This window comes from Lissotriton vulgaris, chromosome 1_1 (assembly GCF_964263255.1).
Source record: "Lissotriton vulgaris chromosome 1_1, aLisVul1.2, whole genome shotgun sequence".
NCBI classification, from domain to species: domain Eukaryota; kingdom Metazoa; phylum Chordata; class Amphibia; order Caudata; family Salamandridae; genus Lissotriton; species Lissotriton vulgaris.
Genome location: NC_141685.1, coordinates 1,080,201,254 through 1,080,212,648, shown reverse-complemented (window position 1 = coordinate 1,080,212,648; position 11,395 = coordinate 1,080,201,254). Strand labels below are relative to the sequence as shown.

Here is an 11,395-nt window from a genome sequence, read left to right as displayed (position 1 = left end):
ATTCCCAGAATGGTATAGTTTAATTTCAGTGAGGACACCAGCTCCCTTTAAATATATAAATAACAGACCTGGAGGGGTTGTGGTCTACCCACCCAACCTTTCCAAGATTTAGACAGGAAAATTGATCTCTCTACTCAACCAACCTGGTTTCAATGTTTCAGAACAAATCATTCAAGGTGGAGTACAAGCAATGCACTTCCTAGATAAATAGCACCAATTTCTGTGGCAATATCAGAGTTTCAAAATGCTGCCAATTTTTGTCAGACAAGGCAAAGTGGTCTCCACAGGGTCACTATTTTGTCTAGTGGCGAAACAGGAATTGGAATTCGGGCTTCTGTGTTTTACAGCGCACTAAATCGCACAATTACCCAGGAGGCTTACAGTTCTCTTTACAAATCGCATGGAAACTCTTTAGAAGTAAACAAACTTTCCATTGCAGAATATCCGCTGATCCCAACAACTTCACTAGTTAAATTTGGATAAATCTCAAAATAGGATCTGTCAAACGTAGAAGAGAAAAAAAAGGACTGAAACCCTCACTGTAGGATGTTTGCCCTAAAATGCGGAGCTGGAGAAAAATCTAGCCTCAAGAACTGGTCTGATTTAATGCCACCATACGGCTATCCCTTTATTACTCACATCTGGTTCTTCACACAGAACAAAAGGCCAGCATGCAAATTCACCCACATTTTAGCTGAAATTAAAAATTAAAAAGCAATCTGATCAGAACCAAAAACAAAAATTAAACTAAAACCATGCTTGTTTCTATCCATAAATGAGGCCTAAGTCAGCCTGCAGCTTCTTTTTTCCACACTCAATTTCTAAAGAGGGGAACTACCTACTGCTAGGCCCACTCCAATGTCCACATCGACAAATCACACTTCCAAGAAGTGTTTTCTCTGCACAGCAGAGTATATAGGACCTTTAAGTGACAGAGCAGTAGTGGAGTGCTCTCCCAGTCACTCTAGATGCAAGGACAGGGAAGGTCATAGCTTCACCATGTGATCCCACTTCCCTGCATAGACACCTTGTTTTCATTTACATTTTTAATAAGTCACACCACCTCTCGTAGGTTGCAGAACTTCTCCTACCAGCTTATGTCTCTCCTCCATCAAGCATTCTTTGGTAGCACTGGAATTTCTCCCTAATGACCACGTGTTGGCTGGATATTCCACCCGAAATCTGTACCACTGACAAGACGGTCGCCATACTTACTGGAAATCATTTACTACTTGTACGTATTTCCAGACTCAAGAACCCAAAAAAATATAGTTGCCAAAACACTTCTTGACCAGCTGCCCGAGAACTTTTTGAGCAACCAGTTACCTGGTTTGAAAAGCATAGACTTTGCGGATTGTTTTGGACCCTAGGAGGGGAGAGGGAACTTGTCAGAAAAACACAACAGCATCTGAACACCCACCTGCCCCCCACACCAAAAAAGACTAAAACCAGACCATATGGAGCTGGACTTTAGATATTAATGTAGTTTTCTTCTGCGGTTCATTTATAGCTGTGGCCTGCCGAAATGCTATAGGCCGGCTGTACTCACCACATGAAAAAGGGAATTTGCTGGACCTGAGCCATGTTTCTTATTCCACATGTGAAATGTGCCAAGAGCCAACATAACTGTAAGGGACACTAGCCCCCAAATGAAGACTGCAGATTCACAATAACTTATGACCATGGTCGCAGCCCCTTCAGCAACTTGGAAATGAAGTACAGGCGACATCTTGTCTGATATGGAGTGAAAAGAACGCTTTTGAAACATACAGTCACATTTCTGACTGTGGAGGGACAGGAGCTAATCACAAACCCAAGGTGGCGCTTGTGACATCGCAGTCCAATTCATAAAGACAAGAGATCAACAGACTCAACAGCCGCTCGCAGGCGCCATGCAGACCACTTGGGACTTCACTTTATGCCTCTGGCCTCCTCTGCGCCGGCCTCCACCTCCGACCTTAACCTGCAGAAGGATGCATTGGGAAAGAGGAAAACCATGAGAAGAGTCAAATAATCATCTCTTACCTCCACCCCTACTGTACAGCAACCTTTGCAGAAGTAACTTCCAGGAACAAGACTTTACTATAGGGCTAGGAAAACAAAAAGGTGGCTTAGTGCGTGCATACCCCGGGCTCTTCTTTATTCGGAGGAATTCCATTTTCTTAGCAGTAAAAGCGCAGAATCTTTAATTCTGCCACAGTCAACCCCTGTACTTTAAAAAGATCTAAGTACAAAATGTTTTCAACTTCCTAAAATAGTGGTTGGAAAATTAACTTGTCACGGCTAAGAACTATTTTTAACTCCTTCAAGTTTGCCAGAAAACAAACTACACAACAAAAATATTACAGACTAGTATGAAATGGGGCTTCTCTTTCACCTGGGAGTGGCAATAACAAACTGTACAACATTTTAAGAAACAATATCAGTTCCAAATTCCATACTTAGCCATGACTTTAAAAAACTGGCTTCTTTATTAAAACGTCTAAGTATTTTACACATTCTTAAAACATCAGGGTTTGCTAAATACGCCTGTGTGTAAAACATGCTTTTGCAAATAAAACATTTCTGCTAATTTGCACTTTAGGAGAGAATGGTGCTGCAGACTTCAGTTTGAATTAAAACACGTTGTCATAATGAGCAACAAGTAAAAATATTTTAACTTAATTTGAGCATACTGTTTGGTTCTCAGGAACACAGCATTCTGCCTTTAGGATAATGAAATGTGAATGTTCCCTTAAGGCCACCACAACCTTCTGTGTAGTAAATGAAAGCACCAAACTGTCACAGAAGGAAAAACAAGTAAGCCCATGTTTTACTTAACATACCGCAAGGCAAAATGATTCACATGAAACACATGCATGCTGATGCCCACGGTGTAAGTTTCAGTGTCCCAAAAGTGTAAGTAAGCATTATATAAATGTTGCAATACAACAACACAGTACAGTGTGTCTTGTTTAGGGTTAAGGAGTAGGGGTGCCGTGGATTTCTTCAATTAATAACATAGTTGGACGCATTCTCAGCCGGGTTCAATGCAGAGCACATTTCTGGCCCTTCGGAGCACTTTACAACAGTAGTCAATGGAGTTGTGGCAGTTATAAAAAAAAAAAAAAAAACAATCACAGACCACCCATGTGAGAAAGGACACAAGCCAACTTTCTCGCGTCACAAAACTGGCACTGCAGTTTTGGAAATACCTTATTCTCTTTCTTTCCCTCCTTAGAAAGGGTTTCATCGTCGGCGGCAGTACCAGGCTGGGGCCCAAGCAGCAGGAGGAGAGAGAAAATAAAGTGAGAACAGAGAGGAGGAAGCTAGAGTCAGGCAGGCAGCTTTTGGAAAGAGAGATCTGAAGGGTAAAGGAAAGGGGCCATTGGTGAAATGGAGATGGCCGGGAGGATACGAACCAAGCACGAAGCCCGCCCACTGGGAAACAAGCGCATGGCAGTAGAAGGGCAGATGATCAGGCCAATAGGGAGTGAAGGCCCTGAGAAAGAAAACAGTGAAGGGCAATCGGGGGATGGGGTAGGAGCTAGTCCGGTAGGCAGACGGTCTAAAGGAATGAAAGGCAAAAATAAATATATAGAGGTGACTATTTGGACGGTAAGGGCCAACCTCATCCAGGAGAAAGGCTCAGAGACTGGGAGATAGAGGTTGAAGAAAGCAAATGTAGGAGAGCATAGCAAGAGGGAGCATACACTGTATGGCCACAAAGTGCAGGACAGGCAGCAAACACCCTAGAATGTAACAAGAGCAGGCTGTACAGCCACACTAGACCAGAAAAACTGACGTGCGTGGACAAAACAAAAGCAAGCACACAGAGGGGAATTAATGATGCAATGGAGCCCACCCTTGCTGGGCGCATGCCTCTAAGAGGGCCCAAGAGGCAATGAAGGTTCTTCCAAAGAGTTCATAGTTGAGAGAGAACAGACAACGGGGCACCCTGTAGACAAAGCGATTACAGGAGGAACAAGGAAGTAAAAGGAAGGCACTTTCAACATAGGGATGACTGAGCGAGGACAAAGCGCGGGAAATGACAAGAGCCTGCACAATGAGATTACTTTGAGGAGACACCAGTCAGCTGCAGAGAGAACAGGAGAGCAAACACAGGACACCCCAAAAAACAGTAATTATTTAGGATTACTGTTATGCCAATGCATCACCTGTCAGTCACTCATACACATGTAGGAGGTTTGGTTTACTAACGTAGGTTGGCATGGGCAGGAGGTTAAGAAGGATAAAATGAAAAGTAGTAACTAAGTCTACAGGGACATCCAGATTACAAGGTTATCAGTAATGGATAGACTTAGGTTAGCCAGCAGTCACAGTTCCATGTCACCTGTGGGTTGCCACAGGGCTATTTCCTCTATTAATCAATGTTTAAATTGCCTAGTTCAGAAGTTCTTAACCTGGGATTCGTGAGCCCTATTTAGAGGGTCCACAACGGTTTTACAAAATTAAATAATATTAAAATTAATACATTAAAATTGATAAAAGTATACACATTTAAAGAAGCAAAATTGAAAATCTGAAAACTTTCTATATTTGATTGTGAATTCAACAAAAGATTTCAATATTTGAGCATTTGTTTGGTGTATACTTATTTTTGAATGTGGTTTTGAGGCTTCGGCCCAGTCTTCCCGATTTACAATAAGGACTCATTGCAGATTCTCGGATTCAAGTATTAATTCAGGTTAAGAATGACTGGACTAGTTAATCCATCTAATTATACAACAGATGAACTGTAGTATTATCTGCAGTCCAGTGTGTTATTAGTGACAACGAAGAATGCGCTCTCTTTTGTTGGCTACCATTGTTTTTTAATATCTCATGGTTCTGCATCCTGATTAGAGGCCATGAAGAAGGCGGTGCTGCTCCATGTACTGTTGCACTAGTTAGTCTAGCAGCTGGCGGAATATTCAAATCAGCCTGCAGCTAGCTAGCACATCACAACCAGACATTCGTTTTTTCAGAAGTGACCAAAGTATTTGTGATCACTTGAGCACTATACCCCTCCAGGCATGTACGAACTAACACGTTTCATAATATCCTGAGCAACATTTGATAAAATGTATGGCTTTAGGAGGCTGTGTACACCTCCTGCCAGTATGTTCCAAGTATTGCTCTTCCATGCCAATTCCTCCATCTCCTTATAAATGGAAAATTACGGGGTAATCTGAGGTTAAGGAGAGTAGGGAGGCTCTTTGAGATTATTGCCTATGTTTTTTTTCCTATTTTCTTTTATTGTGGATGGTAAAGACACAAGGGTTTGTGATAAGCTCATATGTGGACGCTTCTCAGCTGGTTAGACCAAAGACGAAAACCTCTACAGAATTTTATAGTAACTAATGGATGCTTGCTCCTCACATTCTGGACGCAAACCCCTTTCCATGACGCAGAATGAATCTGAAAAATGTTTCTACAATAGCAAATCACTGGCATGTGAAGTAACTGCAGCATGGACTTATAAGGCAGACCATCCCCAGTGATGTCAGTTACTTTACCACATGCCTCCCATAGCGTGGGATCGGAGTCTTAACCAAAATGTTGCTTAATTCTTTGACAATACTCAGATTGTTTTACTTCAGATTTCATGAAGCAGGTCTCCTTCAAGTCCACTTACTTCACGCCATGTAGAAAACAATTTTGATTACTGTATCTAACACAACTGCCTCTTGAGTCATTGCAAACAACGCAACGCTTAATTGTGGATAGAGTGCTCTCATGCACACCAAGGCCACCAGGAAAAAAGTCAACTCAATGATAGCTTTTTTAAAGAAGAAATGCTATCCAGTTCTCCTGACAGATCCAGTTTGGGTTCAAGTGCCTACTCCCAAAACCACTCTCTCCATCGAAAAATTAAAAAAATACAACAGGGCCCCGCCCCCGCTTTTTTCAAACCGAACCATGTCCTCTAAAAAACACTATTCAGAAAGCCATCTTGAACATACATTCTGAGCCACCCTCTTGTGAACCTGCTGGATCCCCCACTTGCAATAACCCGTTCATTCTACTCCACTTTCACACCACCAGTTTTGGTCCTAGTTTACTCCGCCTCGTCAGCTCATTTGCAGTCAACTGTAACACTGCTTCTGAAGCACCCCACTCACTAAAGGTACTTCTACCGCTGCTTCTATGGTATCAATTCTCTGTCCGCCATGCCACGTTTCAGCAAACACCAGGGCTATTTTGCATACAATTTATGCAGTCTTATTTACAAAAAGCAAACTTTCTCCAAATACAAACATCTAAAAAAGGACTAATTTTACTGGTTTCATAAACTCTGATACTGTAATCTTTCTTGTTACTCGTCAGCCTCAGCATGATAAGAGTGAGGGAGATAATTTACTCCAAAAGGAGTACCTTCCCTCCAACTTGCTTGCTGTCTTGCAAAACACAAGAAGACTGGCTCCTTGCTGAGGGAAGAGTTTCCTTACTCAGAAGATCTTCCAACAATTTAAAATACTCACTTTGCAACAGTCACTAGAAAAGTAGCACCAACGTTAACTATACCACTGCACTCTCAAGGAGAAACTCAAGATGAGGATTATTCAGCAAGTTCTACATCCTCTGCAGGAGCAGGGCTGGTCGATTCATTTGGGATTCCACGATACGTACTTTCACGTATCTGCTCATGACACTAGAAGACTGACTGTATCAATTTGTGGTCCAGTCTTTCTGACTGGGTTCAACTCCCAGTTTTTGGGGAGATGACTGCTGTGTTGGTATCTGCTCTTCACAGTCAGGATCATTTTGTCTGCTTAAATCCAGACAATTGACTTTCATAAGCTCCATCTGTTCCTCTGTTGCTATGGTGTGTCTATGCTACGGGTCATGCCTAGTCTTAAGCAAAAGTCTTCAGTCCACAGGCGTGATAGTGGATAAACAACTGTGTGTGTTCCCACATCCGGTGAGACTGACAAGTGTAAACAATTTCAAAATTAATGTGTCGCTCTTTGCATTTCGAGTGAAGTTCTATACCTTCAGGGATGGTGATCACTTGCACCCGTTTGGTTCTTCAAACACATGCTTATCATTACAAAGGGGTCTTCTGCAACAACGTATCTGGTACTAGTCAGCAGAAATGGGCTGACTGAACTCGATCCAACTACTATTCAAAGACCTACAATGGTCGAGGCCTTCATTCACTAATTTGAATGGCCGTTTTTCAGGATTACTTGACAATATGTCTTTCATTGGCAGGGGATTTTATTTGGAAGGCATTTGAGTTTTTCTTCCAGAGCTGAAGCACCCTCAGGTTTAAGTCCTCGTGGGCCACACAAGTACGATGTGCTACCTGAACAAGGAGGGTGGCGTTGGTTTGAGATGGTTGGACAGAGCTATGAGACCTACCTATACACAGAAACACTGGACAGTCAGCAGCTCTTCTGGAAAGAAAGGACAGTGGACTTTCCATCTGGTATTTCATCTTCTAGTCACAATTGAGAAGTGGTGCAGGAGGTTACGAACCAGGTGTTTGACTCGTGGCGAACACTGAACTTTAATTTATTGCCATCAAGAACAGAAAATACAAACAATTTTTTATACTTGAATTTCCCAAGAACAGGTCACTTAAGGAGACGTGCAGGCTTTATCTTGAACATTTCGCCTTTACTGTGCTTTACCATCCATTCCACAATATAAAGGGTGATCCAAACAAAGTTATCACAAGGCATAGGTGAATCTCATTGCCCAGGTTTGGGCGAAATGGGCTTTGTACAAGGATCCTCTACATTTAAGTTGCAACCTTCCTTGTCTTCACCCCCTTGTGAAAAATCTATTGCCTCAGAAGTAGGCCAGCTGTTACACCAATATCTAGCAGCATTAAACTTGACTCCCTTCAGAAGTGATGGAGGTACTGTTACCAGCCAGGTGGTGGCCAAGAACAATGATTTGTTCCAGCCGAAGGGCTATTTTCGCAACTTGGTATCACAATGCTTCTATAATTCCCAGCAGGAACAGCTGAAATCCTTCAGCATACATGTTTCTTAGTAGAGAAAGCACTTAATACTGAAACAGTGAAATGTTACTTAGCAATTCTTCAGCTTGTATTTTTGCACCAGATCATGGATCACAGTTGAAAGTTCTAGTGGTCTTTAGGTTCTCAAAAGGTTGAAAGAACACTTTTCCTCTTTGTTATTTAACAGGTTTCTTTTTGCGATCTGAACCTAGTTCTTACATTTTTATGCCCCCGCTTTTGAGCCCTTGCATTGCTGTCATTTGAAACGGCTATTAAACTGTCTTCCAGTTACCTATGACATCCGACAGTAGGACCACCGTGATGGGGCCCTAAGCCATTAAGATTCCCATGTCCCAGAAACTTTAGATTGAAATAACCTGATTTGAAGGCAGTACGTTGGGCTAGAGTGTAAGAATAAAATGCATCTCTTATACTGTTCAAAACAAAACTCATCCCGAGGGATTCCATGCTCACTCCATGAGGGGCAATGTGACAAATTCTGCCCTCTTGAGAGGGGTACAATTTCAGAAGGTCCGCGAGACTACTATATGGTCCACCGTGCACTCCACTCACCATACGTTATTGCCCAGGGATAGAGTAAAGAATGTGCTTTATTTGTTAGGACAGTTATCCTATCTTTTTTTGTTCAACCCTTCATTTAATCCTCAGTTCTCCTTCTGGACAGATGCTTTTTGGTGTGAAGTACGTAAGTAATCTAACAAAGCAGGCATTCATTAGAACAAGTTACTTCACTTCAATAATCTTCTCTCTGAGGAATGTTAGATGGTAAAGAGCCCTGCAGGTTCCTTGCACCTTCCCTCTTCAGGATATGTGATTATTCACTTTTGGCTCTAGAGTTACCTTGATAAACAGATATAGATATTTTTTAGCTATGTATATATGGACAAAATAATTTATTAGCGCTGTCCAGGCTTATACACCAGAGCCGACGTCACTTTCAGTACCCTTGCAACCCTGTCCTCTAAGTCACTCAGAGGCACGTGTGATCCACTGCTGCCTAAAATGTCAGGATCCACGTTTGGTGCCTGGGAAAGGGTTCATGTAACAAATCTTCAAGAGCTGAATCATTCGTGAGAAAGAACACTACAGAAGGTAACATGCTTGTTTGTTTCATCATGGACTCTTCTATAAACATTTAAATACGTAACTATGTTAGCATGTCAGTCTGTTATGGGGAGAAAAATCAACCAAGTAGGACTAAGAAGTTGTGTCCAGTAAATGGTTCCTTGTTAATATGAAGGGCAGCTCTGGGGGGGATATGGTGTTCGAGAAGTTGAAGAGTATCTGCTTGAAGTAAATCTGTGTAGATTCATACAGTTAGAAGCATGACTGGCTTTCCCACCAAAAGAACTAGACCAGGACCCAAGAGGTCTCCTAAAATTAGGTGTCTGAAGAATCTTGTCTGGTGGTACTTCTATTGGGTGCGTTGAACTAGGTAGCTCTGGTGACCTCAAAACAGAGAGCAAGCCTTTATGAACCACTGATTCTGTGTCAAAGAAATGCTTGAAGGCAAGCTCCTCGATGTGAAGTACCTCGGCTTTAAAAAAGGTTTTTACGCCTCAGATTTGCATTCTCTTATTATAGATGTGTGATGTCCTCAAAAATGCAGAACACTGACTGATATAAAATAACTGGACTGTTTTTTTAAACAAGGGAAACCCAGGGAATACCACGGGACCATGGGTATGAGTATTATAAAGAAACAAGGGTTCCTTACCATGAGATACCATAAAACATATTCCATATATTATGAATTCTACGTCACATGTCCAAATGGAGTATGGAATAATTTCTTACCTGTCGGTGTACTTTTGCAGCTTGAAGACTTTCTGGATTCACTATGCTGGGTATTATTCTGCGGTCTACTGGTTGGGTCCGGAATCGTAGTATTTTTTCTGGTTTATTTTTTTGTAGCCCAGGTGGGCGTCGACGTCCCACCATTTGGTGTCCTTTCTGTGACGTTGGCACGCTTCCCCCAGAAGCTCCCACCTTTGGGCGCCATCTTCGGATTTTTTGTTTTTGTTTTTGTGTTATGTTTGTTCATCCTTTTCCAATCTTTTCAAATTCTTCCTTTATTTAAAGGAACTTCAATTTTGTCTTTTAAAGAGTCTGATTGTATACTGTCCTTGTATTCTCTCCTCCTCCTGTCTCATCTTTCTGGCGGAGGTAGGAGGGTTCGCTAGTGAATCCAGAAAGTCTTCATGCTGCAAAACTACACCGACAGGTAAGAAACTATTTGTTTTGCAGCGTGAATCTTTCTGGATTCACTATGCTGTGCATAGACTTTGTAGTGGTTTCTTATGTTTGTGGCTGCTGGGTGAAAGATGAGCGTTGGTTGTTGAATATATGTTGAATCACTTTTTGTCCTACTTGAGCTTCCTTGTTCATTTGTATATCCACACAGTAGTGCTTAGTGAACGTGTGCACTGAAGCCCATGTTGCCCAGATGTCTTGGATGGGTGCGTTTGCCAGGAAGGCTATTTTTTGCTCCCTTTTTCCTGGTAGAGTGGGCTTGTGCCCCTCCTAGTAGTTGACCTGCCTGCTTGTGGCAGAATTGTATAGTTTGTGCGATACAACATGCGATGGTGCCTTTTGTTACTGGTCTTCCCAGGAAACTGATTGTGAAGGACGCAAAGAACTGCTTTGTTTTCCTGTGCTCTTTAGTTCTTTCCATGTAATGCATTACTGCCCGTCTAGCGTCCAGAGTGTGCAGTGCTCTCTCGCGCTTGTGGATGGTTTCTGAAAGAAACTTGGTATCTGTACTGTTTGGTTCATGTGAAACCTTGAAACCACCTTTGGCATAAAGTGTGGGTCGGTTCTCATTACCACCATCATTGTGTATTTGAATGTAGGGTTCATGTAGCTCAGCACTTGTAGCTCGCTGACCCTGCGTAGCGAGGTGATTGCTACAAGAAAGGCTGTCTTCATTGTGAGCATCTGTAGTGAGGCCTTGTGAATGGGTTCGAAAGAAGCTTTCATAAGCTCTGTTAGAACTATATTAAGGTTCCATGCTGGCGGCGGCATCCTTATTGGGGAGGCTATCCTTTTCGCCCCTCCTAGGAATCTCTTTACTACTTGGGATGTAAAGAAGCTCTTTGCCGTCTCCCCTCTTGTGTAGGCTACTATCGCTGCTGCATACTCTCAGCGAGGTAGAGTGCAGGTTTGTTTTTAGCAGGTGTGTTAAATATTTTAGCACAGTTGATTCCTTGGTTATTTTATAGTGTAGTTTTTCCCTGATGCACCATTGTGTGAATCTTTTCCATTTCGCCACATGTGTGGTAGGGCTCCTTGCAGTTTTAGGTGTGCAAACTCTACGTCTTCAGGAGCCAGGCAGCGGCTCTCTGGCTCTGGGTGAAGTACCTCCCCGTTTTGCAGGGAGTGCAAGTCTTTTCTTTTTGCGAACCTGTGTGATGGTCCCGG

General features: G+C 42.4%; 1 protein-coding gene across 2 annotated transcripts in view; it reads right to left on the bottom strand.

Moving 5' to 3' along the window:
• Positions 1–737: 737 nt before the first annotated feature.
• Positions 738–11,395, bottom strand: part of GTPBP1 (GTP binding protein 1) — a 69,623-nt gene continuing 58,965 nt past the window's right edge. Inside the window, exons 12-13 of one of the 2 annotated variants that reach the window (XM_086963377.1) lie at positions 3,195–3,251; positions 1,736–1,963 (exon numbers count right to left, since the gene is read on the bottom strand). In XM_086963377.1, coding sequence (XP_086819503.1) covers positions 1,871–1,963; positions 3,195–3,251 — 150 coding nt within the window. In that variant the 3' untranslated portion in view covers positions 1,736–1,870. Of the gene's footprint in view, positions 1,964–3,194; positions 3,252–11,395 lie in introns of both variants that reach the window. The other variant, XM_086963372.1, reaches the window with a different exon arrangement.